At 40.5% G+C, this 20,237-nt stretch overlaps 2 protein-coding genes across 2 annotated transcripts; both read left to right on the plus strand.

Annotated features, from left to right (window-relative positions):
• The first annotated feature begins 8,219 nt into the window (after positions 1-8,219).
• Positions 8,220-11,696, plus strand: LOC143624571 (beta-1,4-xylosyltransferase IRX14-like). The gene is made up of 3 exons (XM_077095177.1): positions 8,220-9,258; positions 9,331-9,891; positions 11,225-11,696. Exons 1-3 carry the CDS (start codon positions 8,522-8,524, stop codon positions 11,439-11,441), a joined length of 1,515 nt encoding a protein of 504 aa, XP_076951292.1. The 5' UTR covers positions 8,220-8,521; the 3' UTR covers positions 11,442-11,696.
• A 1,394-nt stretch (positions 11,697-13,090) lies between these two features.
• Positions 13,091-15,885, plus strand: LOC143624572 (26S proteasome non-ATPase regulatory subunit 8 homolog A-like). Its single transcript, XM_077095178.1, has 6 exons — positions 13,091-13,284; positions 14,109-14,187; positions 14,354-14,456; positions 15,068-15,331; positions 15,419-15,530; positions 15,615-15,885. The coding sequence occupies exons 1-6, from the start codon at positions 13,180-13,182 to the stop codon at positions 15,756-15,758; spliced, it is 807 nt and encodes a 268-aa protein (XP_076951293.1). The 5' UTR covers positions 13,091-13,179; the 3' UTR covers positions 15,759-15,885.
• Positions 15,886-20,237: the final 4,352 nt, after the last annotated feature.

A 20,237-nucleotide genomic window follows, 5' to 3' on the forward strand; every position in this document is an offset into this window, starting at 1 on the left:
TTGCACGTTGAAATAAGAACAAGGTTGTAAGGAAATTGTTATACTTAATCCTTGTCATATTGTAAGTGATTTTGCCGTATCTTGATTATGTTGACACGTGCCTTGGCTTTTTCATTATTCCTCATTTGCGCGACGTTATCGCGCATTTATTATATGGAATTATGAGTTTTTTAGCCTTTACGTGTCAATATGTGTTACTCAGGTATCCATTACAATTTCATGCGCGACCTCGACCTGAGACCTTAACAACTATGTTTTGGCATTTGCTTAGTCTTAGTTGTGCTTAGGTATTTTTATGGTCAGGCTGTGCAGCATGTAGGATGGATGTTGTGAGTGATTTGAGCTAAGGCTCACATTATTGGGCTAAGGCCCTGAGCTAAGGCTCATATTATTGGGCTAAGGCCCTGACGTTTTAGAGTTAAGACTCGTTAACGCGTTCGCGCATGTATGTTTTACTTCGTTTTATTTTGTTTTGATGTCAATACAATGTTGTCATATTGCTCAAAATTAATAAAGGGAAGTGTGAAACATGTATGCAAAAGGTAATAGAATCCACATTAAGAGAAGATAGCGCGTATCATTATTCATAATGGCTTAAAAAGCCTTGATTACAAACTTGACATTTTTTACATGAAACATTTTCTAAGCTGTGCCGCGTTCCATGCGCGCGGGATCTTCTTTCCATTCAAATCTTTTAAAGCGTATGCGCCTTTTCCCAATTCTTCCGAGACTTGATAAGGTCCCTCCCAATTGGGGGACATTTTTCCCGGGGGTATCGCGCGGCTAGCTTCATTGTTTCAAAGGACAAAATCATTTTTCTTGAAGTGGCATTCTTTCACGCGCTGGTTGTAATATTTTTCCAATTTTTTCTTGTATTTGGCTTCACTGATGATAGCCGCCTCTCTGCGCCCTTCAAGTAAGTTGAGATCCAACCTCCTTTCGCGCTCGTTATCAATCTTGTTCATCATGAGCACTCTATGGGATGGGCATCCAATTTCTGCTGGAATCATGGCCTCCGTTCCATAGGTTAGGCTGAACGGGGATTCGCCGTTGCTGGTTTTGCTTAATGTCCTGTGCGCCCACAGGACATTAGGTAGCTCGTCAACCCAAGAATGGGATTCTCCCTCCAACCTTTTCTTCAGCCCATTTAGCAAGCTTTGGTTCGCGCGCTCCACTTGGCCATTCCCCTGAGGGTGGTATACCGAAGTGAAGATTTGGTTGATGCGCAATTCCTTGAGCCAGTTGGATATCTTCCTGTCAGTGAATTGTTTGCCATTGTCGCTCACAATTTCCATGGGCAAGCCAAAACAGCATATGATGTGGCTCCAAATAAACTGCTTCATCGCCTCGGCTGTGATTTTTGCTAGTGGCTTGGCTTCGACCCATTTTGTGAAATAGTCTACTGCCACTACCAAAAATTTTACTCGCCCTTGCGCTTGCGGTAGGGGACCCACAATATCGATTGCCCATTTGTGGAAAGGCCATGCGGAGGTCACCGGAATCAAGTTGTTCTTTGGCCGCATGGTGTTTGGCGCATAGCTCTGACATGCTTTGCATTTTTGGATCTCTTTTAAAGCGTCCAAGTACATGCCTGGCCAATAGTAACCTGCGCTCATTGCCTTGGTAACAACCATGCGCGGACCAGCATGTATTCCACAGATTCCTTCGTGTATCTCTCTGATCACATAGCTTGCTTCCTCAGCATCAAGGCATTTCATGAGCGGTCCAAGATAAGAGCGTCGATATAGTGTACCATCAAGCAGTTCATAGTTCTGCGACTTGTGTCTTATCTTCCTCGCCTGTGCGCGATCGTCCGGTACTTTTCCCTCCTTCAAGAATTCCATTATTGGAGTTATCCATGATGAAGGGGTTGTATGAGTTACAAGGACTGATTTCGCTCCCACCGACGGGTTGCTCATTACTTCTACTCTGACATCTTTGCCAAAGTGATCGAAGCTGGTTGATGCCATCTTGCTCAGCGCGTCAGCGGATTTGTTTTCACTGCGCGGAATATGAATGATTCTGAAGCAGTCAAATTGCTCGATGAGCTTTTTCGCCTGCTCTAGATACAGAGGCATGGTGTTCTCCTTGGCATCATAAAGGCCATTGACCTGTGCTACTACCAAGTATGAATCAACATGGGCCTCTAGCTTTTTAACTCCGAATTTGTGCGCGATGCGCAGGCCAGCCAGCAGGGCTTCATACTCAGCTTCATTGTTGGTGCTCTTGAAGTCCAACCTGATGGCGTAAGTATATTCATGATTCTCTGGATCCACCAGCTTGAGGCCTGCGCCGAATCCTTCGTTGTTTGAAGCTCCGTCAGTGAATAATCTCCAAACATTTTCTTCATCATTGGCTCGCGGAGGGTCTACCTCGCGCTGAGCCTCTTCAATTTTTTCTTCTGGGATTTCTGCGATGAAATCAGCTAAGAATTGTCCCTTTATTGCTGGACGGGGCTTATAGGCGATCGTGTGCTCTCCTAATTCCAGCGCCCATTTTGTTAGCCTTCCCGAGAGCGCGGGGCGCCGCAAGACTTGCTGGATGTTGTAACCAGTCAGAACTTCAATGGGATGACCATTGAAATATCTATGAAGCTTGCGCGACGCGTGTGTTAGTGACAAAACTAACTTTTCCATGATGGAGTAGCGCGTCTCAGGATCTGTCAGCACCCGACTCACATAGTATATTGGCGTTTGGATTCCCTTGCGATCCACCAACAATACTGCGCCGATGGCGCGCTCTCCTGCTGATAGGTACAATGTCAAAGTTTCACCAGGAAGTGGAGCTGTGAGCGCGGGCAGATTTATCAAACATTCTTTTATCTCACTGAAAGCTTGCTCGGCCTCAGGAGTCCATTTGAATTGGCTTTTCTTTAAGCAATTCCTCAATGTGTTGACAAATGGGGTAGATTTGCTTGCATGGTTCGCTAGGAACCTGTTGATTGAAACCAATCTACCATTCAGCTTCTGGACTTCTTTCATGGTGGATGGCGAGGGCATATCAAGGATGGCCTCCACCTTTTCTGGGTTCACCTTGAAACCATCCTTGGTGACCATTACACCTAGAAATTTTCCCTCTAGTACGCCGAAAGTGCATTTGCTCGGATTGAGCTTCATGTTAACTTCCTTTAGGCGCCCAAGGGTTTCTTCGATGTCTTTGAGCATTTGTTTTTCCTCCCTGCTTTTGATCACCAAATCATCCACGTAGACTTCTAAGTTTCTTCCAATTTGCTCGTTGAAAACAGCATCCATAAGTCTTTGGTAGGTGGCTCCCGCATTCTTCAAACCAAAGGGCATTTTTGTGTAACAAAAAACACCCTTGTCGGTTCTGAAGGCGGTCTTGTCCTCGTCTTGTGGTGCCATTTGAATCTGGTGATAGCCCTTGTAGGCATCCAGGAAACATTTGAGCTTGAATGGCGCCACGGAGTCCACCTTTGCGTCGATGTTTGGGAGGGGGTAACAATCTTTTGGGCACGCTTTGTTGAGGTCCTTGAAGTCAATGCACATCCTCCACGACCCGTTACTTTTCTTTACCATCACAGGATTGGCTACCCATGTCTGGTAGCGTATCGGGCGGATGATGTTTGCGCGCAATAGATCCTCAACCTGCTCATTCATGGCCCTCGCCTTCTCATCCCCCATGACTCTCTTCTTTTGAGCAATTGGCTCTACAGACTTGAACGTGTTGAGAGAATGTTGCGCCAGGTCTAGCGGAACCCCAGTCATATCAGAGTGTTGCCACGCGAAGACCGACATATATGCTGTGAGCAATCTTTTCATTCTCAACCTCGTGTCGTCTGATATCGTAGCGCCAATTGTGATTGTCTGCTTCGGGAATTTTGGGTTGAGAATCCATTCCTCTGGCGCGTTGTCTGCCATTGGAATTTTCATTCTCCCTTCCCGCGGAGTACTTGTCACTGCACACAAATGATCTCGGTATACAAAAGTTACACCTGTTGGTGTTGGGAACCCCAACGCGCCGTGCGCTGGCGACGGTATGGCGTTGAATTGGGCAATCGTTCCTCTACCCAAGATCATATTGTGGCATGAAGTGGTGGGCAAGACCAAGAAGTTGACAACTTCGGCTCGCTTGTGTTTCTCATCCCCCATAGTTAGCTCAAATTGTATTTGACCTAGGGGATGAATGATTTCATTTGAAACACCAGAGATTGGTGCATTCACAATTTCAAGCCTTGCTTGGTCTGCCGGATCCAGTTTCCTGAAACATTGCTCATACATGATGTCTGATTCGCTGCCAGTGTCCACCAGGACTTTTGACACTTCATAATGAGCAATGTGTGTAGTGATGACAAGAGGACTGCTGATAGAAGGGCCTCCCCTGATTTTTGGGAAGATTACTTGTTGCTTGCGCCAATCTCCTTGGAATTGAGCGCTTCTCTTTCTTGATGTTTGCCCTTGCCTTCCTCCCTCGGCTACACAGATTCTTTTGAACTTTTTGCTGGCAGAGGCTCCTTCTGGTTGTTCATTTTCTGGTCTTGCGTTTTTCACCAGGTGAGCCAGCTTGCCTGATTTCACATCTTTTTCAATTGCATCCTTCAAGTGATGGCATGCATCAGTGTTGTGTCCTGTGGACTTGTGAAACTCACAGTACTTGCCACTGTTTGATGGTCCCTTGTAGTGTAGTGGCTTGGGGCTTTTGAACTGGACATTCTCAGTGCTTAACACTTGTGAAGGCGTTTTTGTGAGGGGAGTCCATATTCTTGGCAGATGTCTGTTAGGATCTCTGCCGCCTTCCCTCTTATCACCTTCGCGATTACGAATGTCTTTTTGGGGCTGAGGTGAGCTTGGTTGCGCCTGCTTTTCTGCGGGAGAAAAACTGGTTGGTTGCAACCTGGACCATGCAGTGTTCTGTTTGCCCCTTCTTTCGTTGCTACGCGGTGCCTCTGCTTGATGCCCTCTTTCTCTCGCTCTATCTTGGGCTATTTGTTTTTCATTTCTCGCGAAGACTCGCGATGCTTCCATTAGCTTGGCCCAAGTGGTTGGCATGCCATCTCTGCTTACGAGAGCTCGGCGGAGTTGATCACTGCGCACGCCTTGTATAAAGGCCACGCGTAATAGTTGCTCAGTGATACCTCCGATTGCCAGAGACTCCTGATTGAAACGAGTTATGTAGTCTTCAATCGTTTCATCATTCCTGCGCACGCAGTGCATGATGTCATCTGGGTCGCGCGTGTGTCTGCGCTGCTGTACGAAGTGGGCTTGGAACTTTTCCAATAGTTCCTCGAACCCATCGATTTGCCCAGTCGGCAAGCTTTCGAACCAGACACGCGCCGCACCCGTGAGGCATCGAGCAAACATGTGACACCATGTTGGCATCGTCCAGCTTTCTAGGTTTCCAGTGTTGTAAAAACCTTGTAAGAAATCGTCTGGATCTGTTGTGCCGTCATATTTGCCCAAACCACTTGGCATCTTGGTTTTGTGCTGAATGGGGGCCTTCGCAATTCGCTCAGTGAACTTTGAATGTTTCACCAAGATGGCTGGCCTGTACGGTGTGGTTACATCCACTTGCCCTCTCACTGGTAGGCTGTATGGTGTGTGCAGATCCAGATCGGCTTTGGCCCCAGGCGCCATGTTCATGTGCGCGCGGAGCTGTGAGCCTCCTGCATGAGTATCTCGCGTCCTCCTCATGCTGTGCACTTCTTCATCACTAAACTCAGCGTGTTCAGTGTGAACAGAGTGACCCTCTTCCGGCGCGCGCCCCCTTCTTGTTCCATGAACGGTTTGCTTATCAAACGCTAGCCTTTGTGTTAAGTCGGCTAGCTTTTTGTTTTTGACCATCTCATTGTACTTGTCCATTAGACGTCGTTGCTCGTTTATGAGCCATTCTTTGGGGTCATTGGTTTCATCTTCTGGACCCATTGGTCCTTTTTGTTTCGCGCCGGCTAGATTTTGGAGCGTGAGATCGTCTGGAGGAGTTTCAGTCTGGCCATGAGGAGTTGTGATGAAAGGATGGTTACTGGTGGTGCGCGTAGAGTCACGCGGCACCCTCAGAAACTGCTGTCCCTCATTAACATCCTCACGTTCAATATCCTCCAGAACTTGATCGACGTTACGAACACCAGAAACCATGGTGAAAATTTGTTTTTTTAGAGAACTGATGAGATTTTGTTGCCGTTGTAACAGGTGATGGCGCCAATGAAGAAACGTGGATCGACTCACTGGTAGACGATCTACTTTCCTCGGGTGTGATTATGCTATTTCACCGATGGTTCTCTGGAATCTGGATTCTTCCACCTACAAAATGAACAACACCGTAAACTTACCCCTCAGAAAGGGACAGAGGGGTCCTCTTTGGGGTAACCCTCCGGTGTGAGAATAAGAATTTGCAGGAGAAGATAATAATGTGAGAGTAAGGAAATTGGAGTGTATTGCTTAATATAGCTGAATACTGTGTAATTGGATGTGTCTCTCCTTGTGGAGTTGATGTGGTATTTATAGTGCTAGGGTTTCCAATGATTGGGCTCAGACCCAATTAGGGCCTTGTTGGCCTCCTCCAATTGCTTTGCGCCACGTGTCCTTGGGACACCTGGTGCTTTTTCATTGGTTATAATCACGTGGTAGCACATGTGTTTGGCTGAGTTGTCCACCTTTCATTGGCAGCTGTCAACATCAGCATATTCTTATTCCTTAAAAAGATACCTTCTGGAAGGTTGTCTAACGTGCACAATCAAGGTTGCCCTAATCCTGATTTGGATAAGGACGAGGTTGATTATGTGCATGTGTGATATGCGCCTATCCTGAGGATGCGCGAGGTCTTCTCTTTATTCTCACGCGCAGATGTTTCATGCGCAGATGTGATATGCACAAGCATGTGATATGCGCCACGCGCGGATGCGCCACGCGCAGATGTGATATGCGTGAGCATATGTGATGCGTGAGCATATGTGATGCCTGAGCATGTGATGCATGAGCATATGTGATATGCGTGAGCATATGTGATATGCGCCATGCGCATAGGTTTTGGCTTTGTGCCTTCTTGATTTCAAGCCTCTTGTCTATGTCTTGTGGGTTGACCCGCCTCGCTCTGTGTTGAGGCGGGTACATACCTCTTCAAGCCCCCCCAGTCTAATGTGTGTCTTGTCTCGCGCGAGCGAGGTAAGATAGATATTAGACTTAATAGTTTGCTCTTTTAGTAGGGGTTTGTCTTTTTCTTATTACTCATCGCTGCGCGAAATTCTATCCTTTTTGTTGAAAACGAATCGTCCCTGTACGTGGTTGGTTGTTGCTGACATGCGTCAGTGATGGAGACGTGTCAGACCTTTCGTGTGCTCGAGGTGCTACAGTTGCCTTTCATGTCCCCTCACATAGTGTCAGGAACACGTGTCGCGCTCGCGTTGGTCCGTACCTGCGAGTGGTGGCGCGTGAACTCTGGCAGCACCTGTATAGTTTCTTTTCGTGTCCCCTCACACAGTGTCAGGGACACATGTCGCGCTCGCGTTGGCTTACACCTGCGAGTGGGGGCGCGTGAAGTCCGATCAAACCAACTCACTTTAAAAAAAATAAAAAATAAATTTGCTTAATTTTGGCATATTTACTCATGGGGTAACGTCTCATGTAGATTGTGAGAAAAAGAAACATAATACAACTAAAAAAAAGGAGTTTTAACTTTGCTAATTTCTTCTGTTTTGATGGCCAAGTGGCTAATAACAAGTTCTTTTTTTCAATAATCAAAATAGGTGGATTATGATTTTAATCATCACTTATAAGACTTACCTTTTAGTGCGATCTTTAGACACATATATTTGATCTAGTAATTGTTTATGATTATGCTTGTGTTACGACTTTTTTCTTAATCTAAAAGATGACATATGATTAATTCCTGATATATCCATTCCTTTATAGTGATTATAAGGTTGTACTATGTCTCTATGTAATTAATTTGTTACACATCATTATATTTTATCGAATAGACTCCACTATCGATTGACTCTGTTGAGTTTATCCCGTAGTCTTGTTTCAAGTCTTTCATCAACTAGTTACAAGTCTTGTAACTTTAAACATAAACCAAGTGACGCAATCTTTTCAGTTGGACCCTTTTTGCTTCATCTTCTCATATTTAGCTAATCTAAGTACGAGTCTACCAATTCTCAGATCAACTACATAATAAAATATCAAATTTACAAGATTTGGTTAAGTAATTGAATTATTAAAAAGACGATGAAAACAAGTTATTTAAAAGGGGTAGAGTGTAAAATTACAAGAATTAGACACCGAGATTCACTCACTCCAACTCATCATCCTCACCACTGCCATCATGTTCAAAAGATGTAAAATAAGATTCTCATTTCACCTGCAAAGAAAATGACCCAAATTCAAACCCCCAATCAAATTCATCCTTAATTCCAAAGCATTCATTCAATTACCTTAACTTAATAACTTAATAATAATCCATCCGATTTAACACCTCATTCTCCAGTTAGTTCAACCTACCGCCATCATCTCCTTCACCCACCACCCCAATAATACTCCAAACCCATCTCAAATCCTTCAAAAAAGCAACAATGAAACTGCTGGCCTTACACCAGAGCTACGCTAACCGAACCCGTAAATCGCCGTTAGATTCGTCCATGGACGGACCTAACGCCGTTAAGTCTCCGTCAAGTGTCTTCTGGGTAATCCTTCATTGCTTATGCTGTTTAATTAGTCTAGTCCTTGGGTTTAGATTCTCTCGTCTTGTATTCTACTTATTATTTTCAGCTTCTTCGATTAATAATCTCTACTCCACTACGACGTCGTTTGGAAGTGGTACAGATATATCCGAAACGCTGTCGTTTACCACTTCTCTTCGTACCTTTACACCGTCGATAGTTAATACTAATAATAATAATAATAATAATACGAGTAGAGTGGTGGTGGGTCGGCACGGGATCCGGATCCGGCCGTGGCCGCATCCGGATCCGGTGGAGGTAATGAAAGCTCATAAGATAATTGAAGCAGTTCAATGCGAACAGAAGGTTCAGTACGGGATTAAAACCCCGAAAACTGTGATTGCGATCACTCCGACTTATGTTCGCACGTTTCAAGCCCTGCATTTGACTGGGTTGATGCATACTTTGATGAATTTGCCTTATGATGTGGTGTGGGTTGTTGTGGAAGCTGGTGGCGTCACGAATGAGACGGCTGCGTTGCTGGCGAAATCGAAGGTTCGGGTTAAGCATATCGGGTTCGAGAAGAAGATTCCGATCTTTTGGGATGCGAGGCATAAAATGGAGTCCGAAATGAGATTGCAAGCTTTGAGGTGTAAATTTGAAGTTTTGTTTTCGATTTGTGATATTATGATTGTAAGTTGACTTATTTTTTCGTGATTTAGGATTGTGAGAGAGGAGAAGATGGACGGGGTTGTGATGTTTGCGGATGATAGTAATATGCACAGTTTGGAGTTATTTGATGAGATCCAGAATGTGGAATGGATTGGTGCGGTTTCGGTTGGGATTCTTGCTCATTCGAGTCATCCTGATGAAGATCCGTTTGAGGTTCATAATCGTAAGACGACGGAAGAAGAAGATGAGAAGAAATCACCGTTGCCGGTTCAAGGTCCGGCTTGTAACTCGTCTGATCGGTTAACCGGATGGCACACGTTTAATTCTGATGTATACAGAGGCAAGAGTGCAAATTATATTGGTGATATGGCGGTTGTGTTGCCAAGGAAGTTGGAATGGTCGGGGTTTGTGATGAACTCAAGGTCGGTATGGAAGGAAGCGGAATTTAGGCCTGATTGGATTAAAGATTTGGATGATGAGGATGATATTGAGAGTCCTCTTTCTTTGGTTAAAGACTCTTCTATGGTGGAACCGTTAGGTCGGTGTGGGAAGAAAGTGATGGTTTGGTGGCTTCGAGCAGAGGCTCGTGCGGATAGCAAGTTTCCTTCCGGGTTAGTCATCTTTCTTGTATTTAGTTACCTTTGCAAGTTTGCGTCACATGTTTATCACTGCTATATATGCATCATGTTACAAGTAAGCTTGTCAAAAAAGTTGTGTGGATTTGTGATTCTTGTTTGTATAGGGTACAATTGCATAGATCGGGTTTATAGTAATATAGGTTTGAAACGTTGTGACAATGGTCAACATATCTAACGGGGTGTTTGGATGTGCTTTTTGGAATTGTGAGGTTAAAATAAGAATTGATTAGCTAGCTGTAATAGAACACGTTGATGGAGATAGTTTCTGGATCGTTCATATTTGGAATTGTTTAGGAACTAACAGATAATGTGTATATATGTTAAGGATTAATATCCACATAAAATCAGCATACTTTCTATTTTCTTTCAAATAAAAGTCTCAACAATTTTTTGCACATTAAAGTCCCTCTACATGTTAAATTTGAATAAAGTTTAGATTTTTTTTAAAACTTGGAATGATACATTCTGTTGTTTTCCTAACGTGTTAATCCCCCTTTTCTTATTACGTGGATTATATTTTGTTTATCAACAATTTGGATGTACCAGTTTCAAGTTTAAAAAAAATTCACAATCTGGTTCAATTTAGTATGTGGGACTTTAATGTACTAACAGTTGTTAAGTGACTTTTGTGAGTAAAATACAGAAAGTGTGTTGGTTTTTTATAGTATCTGCCTCTTGTTTAGCCAGTGAAATTTAACATAACCTTTTTTTTATCAGTTATAAGAATATGCTGTATATTTATTTGTTATCAAAGCTTCAAGAGAAATTGTAGAGTATAGGTTTCAATAGGTATTTTTATTTTTTGTATTATTTTTGATAGCATGTGGATTTAGAAGAAGAATAAATATGTGATCTTAAATTCTTGATATATCCTAAATAATTGGTTGATTTTACTAGTCCCTAGAGAGTAGGACAGTTATGATCAAACTGACCATTATCGCTTCAAGGTTATACTTTCGTTCATTTTAGGTGGTTGTTCACTTGTTTGATGAAGTGTGGTTGGGTTAAGGTGGTTTTAATTGACATGAATGTTTTTGGATTTTGGGAATATGTAACAGCTTGGTTCATCATGTATTCATGTTTGTCAGCATTGATAAGCATAGAATCTACAATGTGTGCAATCTGAGCCATTTCTTGAATTTGTTACATATATGTATGATTGTATGTTCATATATACATATAAGTATGCGTGTTTATGTATACAGTATTGTCACAGTGATGATTTAATATTTTCCTATTGGAACTCTTTGGTTGTCTTTTTACTCGACTCATTGTAGCTAAGAGTTGGGTCCTTTTTCTGATGCAGATGGATAATCGATCCTCCATTAGAAATGACAGTGCCAGCAAAGCAAACACCATGGCCTGATGTTCCCCCTGAACTCCCATACAATACCCAAAAAGTGATCACCGCCACCCAAGAGACCGCCGAGAAGCGTGCAACAAAAACCCGGACCCCTAGATCAAGACGCAGTTCACGCAGCAAAAGAAAACACGAATTAAGAACCGCAGATGCACGCGTCTGAGCTAGGAATTCTGGAGAAAGAATCAACTTGTAGAGACATACTGGGTCAAGAAACCTGGTGATGAAATCTTTAATACAAAGTAAATAGGTGGTGTAATATTTTTTTTTATATATTTTACTTTTTATTCTATTTCCGGGTTCAAATTCATTCGATTTTCTGCTTGTGATTGATTAGTATTCAAAGGACATTTTTGCGTTTTATACATACATGAAGTTTTTATGAAATATGAGCAGATGGCAATCTTTTTACTGCAAATTACCACCATAACATTGCGTAGCTCATTTCTTGATCACACCTTCAATCTTCATCGTCCTTTCAGACTTCAGTGTGGAAATGCTGATGATTATGTGGGTCATGGGTTTATTTCCTTCTAATGTTATAAGTTGGTATCACGGTGTCGGTGTTGCAATGATGTTGAAATAACTTGGCCTGTAATATAGAAATATAGAAACAAAGTGGCCTATATTAATTATTTTGCTTGAAGAGCAGGGTTGGATAGAATTGCAATGAAACAGGCGAGATGATTATACAACGGGTCTATTTGGATAATTTAGATTGTATCATATGTGGTTTTGTGCAGTAACCGGCTAATTATCTACTTTTTTCATGTACGTGTGCATGTAGCTAAAGATTCTGAATCTTTCAGGTGTCTAGTCTATTCGATACATCTTCGGTTTTGGTGACATATTCGGGAGCTATGCTGATATAAAAAAGGCGATAGGTGCCGTGTTCTTGACTACACTTTGAAATTTTTGGAAGTGGCAAAACGACGAGCTCAGCAATCGAAAGAGTGTTGAAGAGATTTAAGGCTCTCTTCTCGTTCTAATTTTTGTTTTTCTCGTAATTTGTTGTTTGCACTTTATTGTTCGTTGTGCTTCCAATGTTGCTCGCCTTGGGCCCCAATTGCCTTTGTGTTTAATAAAATCTACCGTTTCAAAAAAAAAAAAAAATCAACCATCCTCAAGTTCTCAACTTCAATTCTTTGCATATCTATCAACATTATAGTACGTGTAGGTGTGTGCGCGTGCGCCGGGGGGGGGGGGGGTCTAAAGGGGCTTTAAGATGAAAAAGTGTTGTCATGAATGTACCATGTAAGCATGATAAAAGTGATTCTAAACGGGTGTTGTGGGGGCTTTATTGGGGTTTTATGTAAAAAGTGATATTGGCTAGATATGATTGGTTGGAAGGAAATTAATAAAAATAAATAAATAAAGAAACACACAAACAACCTGCCCCACGTTCTTTACTCGCCATATGCCCAAAGGGCTAAAGCCCCTATGTTTTGGTGTCAGGCGCTAAGTGTCTTATGTGGCATGTGGGCTTTGTTAGGTTAATGCCCATAACACAGAGTCTTAACTTCCAATATCTTCTAATTTTTTTTATACGCGTTAGTAAGTTGCCATCAACCATAAACATTTCAATATGAAAATATCATAAGATAACTTGTTTCACTTGGTGTTTCATTTGAACGTGTAGGCAACAACAAAATTTAAACATTTTTAATAAAAAAATCTTATCCAACATTTAAAAAGTAAAAAATAAAAATGGTGTGAAACCCAAATACAAATACAAAGGAGTGTTCGTAAAGCCGGGTGTGTATAAGATCCGAACTTCTTTTTATTTTGCAGTGAGAATAAGAATAAAATAAATAGGTTTCTTGGAGAGAAGGAAACCAGAAGAACAAGAAACAACCCAAACACAAACACAAACACAAACACAAACACAAACACAAACAGCGATGGATCCCAAATTGACCGAGGTCTCACAGCTATTCGAGCGATTGAAAGCTGCCTTAGTTCGTAATGATTTCGATACTTGCTCTAGGCTTCTCTCTCAGCTCAAGGTACCCCCCTAATTCACCATAAACCCTAATTAATTATTATACGCTTTGTTTTTCCGATTTTTCTTTATATATGTGTTAATTGTTTATTTGAAATCACTGTTTAGTAGATTCATTAGTCTCTATTGAAATTTGTAATTCCACATTTGAGATCTAGTTTGACCGAAAAGCTGAATAATTAGTTATTGCATATTTGCTTAATTGAATCAGCCTTTTTCATTTGTTGTTACGATTTACAATACGCAGATACTTGTATATGTATATAGTATTAACAGTTGGACAATAATAATACACTAAGAATAGACACTGAGTATGCAATTGTTGATGTTAGGGCTGTTAATCAACAATTGGACAATAATAGTATTGAGACCTTTGTGATAATATGCTTTTGAGACACTACCAAACTAATTAGAATACACGTAAAGATATTTCATAGTTTGGTTTCATACCGTCTATTAACAAAAACATTGCAGTAGAAAACACAGACCAAACAGGTTCAGAAAACTAGTAGTTTACTTAACACTGATAGGACTTGTTATAATTTTTCAGCATATGATCAAGATATGAATACTTAATTACTAGAGTTTGGCTCAACTAATTTTTCACCAAAACTTACATCTTAAGAAATTATTGATATTTTAAGTTGGGAAACAGTTTACTGTGTAGGTTGTAGATTAAATGTTTTCAAGATTGATATTTGTATGCCGTCTAGTGGCTAAGAAAGGAGAGTGAACAAATTTCACTTCTCTATATCATGTTTAACTCATGGTTATAACATTATTTTATCAACCATTTGGTAAACTAAATTATGGTTTCTTATCATGTAGGTCTTGTTGATTGAGTTTAAGAGCCTCCCACCGTTGTTTGCTGAAACTCCTAATGCAGTTCAAGAGTTAACTCTAGCAAGTAAGTATTCACTATCGTTTATTATGATTTTTTCTTATATTTATTATGATTTTTTCATATATTCTGTTGTTTATGATATGAATAATCAATATAAAAATCTGTTTACTTGCACTCTCCATGCTCCTTTTTCAGCTCATATAAAGTCTATATTTGTTGATAATTATAGGGGATATATACGAGCATGCTGTGGTGCTTAGTGTAAAGATGGAAGATCAGGATGCATTTGAGAGAGATTTCTTTCAGCTAAAACCATACTATACAGATGTTGGGTAGAATTTATTGCTATGTAGGCCTGTAAACAAACTGAACGAACATGGACAGTTAACCAAACGAGTTTTTTGTTTTTGTTCGTTCGTTAAGAAAATTAAGGTGTCCGTGTTCGTTTATGTTTGTCCATTAATGTTCTAAACAAACGTTTCACAAACATGAATGAACACAAACAAATGTTAACACACATAAGCGAACATAAACCAACACAAGTTAAAATTAAACGTGAATTTCAAATTGAAGTTTAAAATGCAATCATTATTACATCAAACACTTTAAAACTAAACAAACAATTCTAAGTATGAATATCAAATTGATTTCAAATTAACATTTGGAGTAAATAAGTTGAATAAATATTTAAATGAACACAAACGAACGAGCACACACAAACGAGCATAAATTAACGAACATAAATGAACATTCACGAACATGAATGAATGTTGTGTTAATGTTCGTACATTTATTAAATCAACGAATATAAACAAACTTTATGCCTAATGGTTCATGAACAGTTCACTAAATGTTTGGTTTGTTCACATATCTATTGCTGTGGTTAATTGGTTTCTGTTAAATTTATTGGTGACACTTTTATTCCTTTTTTTATTTGGAACAGTAACCGTCTTCCACAATCCCCTCAGGAGTACCCAATTTTGGGTCTTAATCTTTTGAGACTTCTGGTTCAAAACCGAATTGCTGAGTTTCACACCGAATTAGAATTGCTTTCATCCAATGCTCTAGAGAATCCTTGTATCAAACACGCAGTGGAACTTGAACAATCATTCATGGAAGGTGCTTACAACCGTGTATTGACAGCTAGACAAACTGTCCCCCATGAAACTTATGTTTATTTCATGGATCTATTGGCAAGAACAGTCAGGTAAGAATCATTCAATCTGCAATTTCAACACTAAAACTGTAATTATAGATATTGGTTGTTAATTGTTATGTATGACTTCATTTGCAGGGATGAGATTGCAGGGTGTAGTGAGAAGGCGTACGACTCTCTTAAGGTTGAAGATGCTCGCCAAATGCTGTTGCTTTCTTCAGACAAAGAACTTTTTGAATACATCAACGAGGTACCAAATATCATAATAGTTATTAATATGAATATGACAATTATCATAATATAAATATTAATGTGAATATGAATTATTGAACAGGAGCATCCAGAGTGGGAGGTAAAGAATGGATGGTTGGTCTTCAACAAGGCGAAAGACTCAGCAGCATCATGCAAGGAGATTCCATCTCTCCAGCTCATCAACCAGACTCTCAGCTATGCGAGGGAGTTGGAGCGCATTGTTTGATCACATCATATGTTTCTTGATTTCGAAAAAAAACTTGTTATTTGCTTTCTGGAACATAACCCAGGACCTGTTTTGTAATTTACTCATAATCTTACTGCTTTGTGTTATTTTGTACTTTCTTGAGCTCGTCTCTAATGGTGATTAGCCGTTTGGATCGTTCTATGTTTTTGATCGGAAATGACTGAAGAGGGAATATTTTGTTCAGCTTGGGGTTTCTAGTCTTGGTTGCACATTTTAAAAGTTTTTGACCTAGCGAGCATCAACATGATGGCCAATTGTCCATGCATAACGAGAAGAAAAGTCATTCAGATTGTTTTAACTCAATTTCCTACCCAATATGCTTGGTTGGATCTATGTCTGATAAATTTGGTGGTTTCAAGTTTAAGGGGCTGTTTGTTTACATCTGAATGAAACCATTCAGATGTTTATGTAAACATCTGATTCATTCAGATTTTAGACTGTTTGGTTCTAAACAGAAAAACATCGGAATGACTAAAATTAACATGATGGCCAATTGTCCATGCATAACGAGAAGAAAAGTCATTCAGATTGTTTAACTCAATTTCCTACCCAATATGCTTGGTTGGATCTATGTCTGATAAATTTGGTGGTTTTAAGTTTAAGGGGCTGTTTGTTTACATCTGAATGAAACCATTCAGATGTTTATGTAAACATCTGATTCATTCAGATTTCAGACTGTTTGGTTCTAAACAGAAAAACATCGGAATGACTAAAATTAGGTCTGAATCATTCAGACTTGTTGTTGCTGCTGAATGAGACAGATGTTTATTCGGACCTGACTCATTTAGATCTAAATGAACCAAACAACCTTTCCAACTTTTTTTTAAAGTCTTTATTGAAAATTAAACTTAATGAATTGGTTTCTGAATAACTTACAACAAAAAAAAAGTACTGGAAAGTAGTCGTGCACAAAAAAACCGGTTCCGGAACCTAACTGGAACCGAACCGGAACCGGTTCCAGTTCCTACCCGGTTGGCCCAATACCCGGTTTGGGTATTTTTGTACCCGAAAATCGTACCCGGTTCTCCTATTTGTATGTCCCCATCGGTTCCAACCCGGTTCCTAATTGTAACCGGTTCGGTTCCTACCCGAAAAAACCGGTTCCGGCGTCTTTTTTTTGAAAAGTCAAACACAGGTCAAACTAGCCGTTGGAACCGGTTCCAACGGTAATATAGTCGGTGGAACCGGTTTTTGAGACACAAAATAGCCGTTGTAACCGGTTCCAACGGTAATATAGCCGTTGGAACCGGTTTTTGAGACAAATAATAGCCGTTGGAACCGGTTTTTGAGACAAATAATAGCCGTTGGAACCGGTTCCAACGGTAATATAGCCGTTGGAACCGGTTCTTGTAGCCCAAAAACTATATATAAGTTGTTTTCCATTACTTGTTTCACCACCAAACTCAAAAACAAAACTAAAATACTACTCCTTTAGCAAACCCGTTCCGTTACCCGACCATCCAACTAAATATTATTATGGCACCCATAAAAAAAACTAACAAGAAGGCTAAGAAGAGTGTTTTTGTTGCCTCCGTTCCTGCTACGGAGGACCCAAGGGTTGTTACGGTAGTCAACCATAACCGCAACGAAGACATATGGAAGAATTGGGATTTGATTGTGGATGACGAAGGTTATCAAAAGGCTCGTTGCAAACTATGTGGTTCACTATTAAAGCACGATTCCAACTCTACTTTGAGAAAGCACATCGAGAAGCCATATTGCAAGGCGTTGAAAGGGATTGGCGCGACCGATCAAATTGACTTGGGTAAAGATGGTACACTATTTCGTTACAACACGACTTAAGTTCAAGATAGAATGGCAAAGTTCGTTATTCAACGAGGTTTTCCGTTTAATCACTTTGATGACCCGGATTTGATGTCGTTGATTCGAGAAACTCTACAACCGCGATACACACATGTAAGTCGTACTACCTTAAGACGTCATTGTATCAGGTTGTGGGAGTGTGCTAAAAAGAGTTAATCGAGTCTTTGATTCTTTAGAAGCCACGGTTAGTTTAACTACCGATGTTTGGTCGGCACCACACGGGTTGCCCGAATCATACATATGTGTCACCGCTCATTGGGTTGATCCGGTGACATAGCAATTGATGAAACGCACCATCGCTTTTGAAAACTTCCCGTTCCCACATACCGCCAAAAAATTGTTTGAATTACTTGATGAAGTTATAACGACTTACAACTTGAGAAATAAAATATTTTCGATTTCGTTTGACAACGCTTCAAACAATACTAAGGCGGCCGAAAAATTTATCATTAAATATTCACCACCTTGTTTCGAGGATTTTTTTCATGTTCGATGTGTTGCACATATTATCAACTTGGTTGTTCAAAAAGGTATTGACAATGAAAACATTTGTGGCGATTTAAAATTCTTTAGACTTATGTTACAAGATGTCTTCAAAAGTGGTAAAAGAAGACATCTTGAATATAAGAACTATTGCAAGTCGGTTGAAAGAAAGTATTTGGGGCCGAATTGGGACGTTCCAACCCGTTGGAACTCAACTTGTCATATGCTAAAGTGTGCTTTTGCCCAACGCCAAACTTTACAAGCTTTTCATAACAATCTTGTTGAAGAACGCGAGGCCAATATGTTTCCGGAAAGTGTTTGGGTCCAAGTCGGTTATTTGTTGGAGTATCTTGACGTGTTCAAAAAGTCTACAACAAAATTATCGGGAGTCTATTACCCTACTAGTTGTTGGGTTTTGCAAGAATTGTACTATATGTCTTATGTTTTTAAAAGCTTTGCGGAGAAGAACAAACTCTTCAAGAATATTGTTGCGGTGATGAAGGAAAAGTTCATAAAATATTTTGAAAACATACCGCCGGTCTTTACTTGTGCCGCCGCATTAAACCCCTATTGAAATGTTAATGGGGTTGAGACAACGATTGAAGAAATATTCGACAACTTAGGTATGCACGAGATCGACCCGAAGTTGTCGACGGAAGCAAAGGAAAAGTTCAACAAAAACCTTCAAGACCTTTTTGACCATTATTTTCAAATGTATGGTCCAAGCACGAGATCGTCTTTTGTGAAAAAAACAACAACTAGTAGGCCGTGCAATGACCCACTTATAAACTTGATGAATGGGATTCGTGAATCGGCATCTAAGAGGCAAAGAGGAAACACACCAACTAGCGAACTTGGTCGATATAGTGGAGCAAACTATGTTGAGGGCGCAACGGTCGACGAAATTCGCAATATTGATTTAGTAAAATTATTTGTGTTTTTTATTTGTTTTAGTAAAATTATTTGTAACTTGTTCAACTAATATTTAGTTTTGATTTGTTTAATTATAATTACTTTTGTTACTCATGATTAATTTTTTGTTACTTTTTTAATAACGACGAACATTTTATTTATTTAAACAATAACTATTACAAACATTATTAAAACATAAACGATACATAACAACTAAAACTTAAAAAACAAAGTCCGTCGTTTTAATTCGGGAATACTTATTTTTGGGTTGTAGAGCCGGACGATTCTCCCACTTCCGCTTTTTTAGCATCCAAACTTCTTTTCTCTCGACAATACTTATTCGTATGTTTTCGTAATGTTGAGTTGGACCCTGCTTTAAGAAACTTCGAGCAATATTTGCAACGTGCCATCTCATGTGAGTCGGTCATCAGACACAAATCGTAATGAACCCAAACATCGGGGCATCTTGTTGTTTCGATCACCATAACAACTTCGTCATTAGTTGCCATTTGTTGTCGGTTTAAGCTTAATTGTGTTTTGGAGTGTGTTTTATAGTTTTGGAAGTGGTTTAACAAGTACACACTCATACATTTATATTTATAGAATGAAAATTAGCTAAATATAGTAATAAAACCGGTTCCAACGGTCAAAAACGGCTATATAGCCGTTGGAACCGGTTTCTAACGGCTATAATGTTTGAATTTCAAAAAAAACCGGTGGAACCGGTTTTTACGTAATAACCGGTCCCGGTTCCAACCCTACCCGGTTCCTAAAAGTTTGCATTTCTGGGCATCGGTTCGGGTCGGGAACCGAACCGGTTCCTGACTGGAACCGGTGTCATTTTCTACCCGGTGTGAAAAAAACGGTTCCGAACCGGTTCGGGTTTTCAAGGTGAACCCGATTTGTGCACGTGTACTGGAAAGTAGACGTGCACAAAATAACCAGTTCTGGAACCGAACCGGTGGAACCGACCCGGAACCAGTTCCTACCCGTACCCGGAACCGGTTCCTGACCGGGTATAGGATTTCTCCTCGGAGCCGGTTCCGGAACCGGTGGAAAAAACCCGGAGGAATCGGTCAAAAACCCGAAAAAAACCTGGAGGAATCGGTCAAAACCCGACCCGGAACTGGTCAAAAACCGGTCAAATACCCGACTATACCCGGAACCGGTTCCTACCCGAACCTGGTTTGATTTTTGTTGACCATACCCGGAACCGGTTCCTACCCAATTCCGGGTTTT

Source organism: Bidens hawaiensis, unplaced genomic scaffold (assembly GCF_021521415.1).
Source record: "Bidens hawaiensis isolate Kalapana, Puna unplaced genomic scaffold, B.hawaiensis_p1.1 tig00003897_1, whole genome shotgun sequence".
Taxonomy (NCBI): domain Eukaryota; kingdom Viridiplantae; phylum Streptophyta; class Magnoliopsida; order Asterales; family Asteraceae; genus Bidens; species Bidens hawaiensis.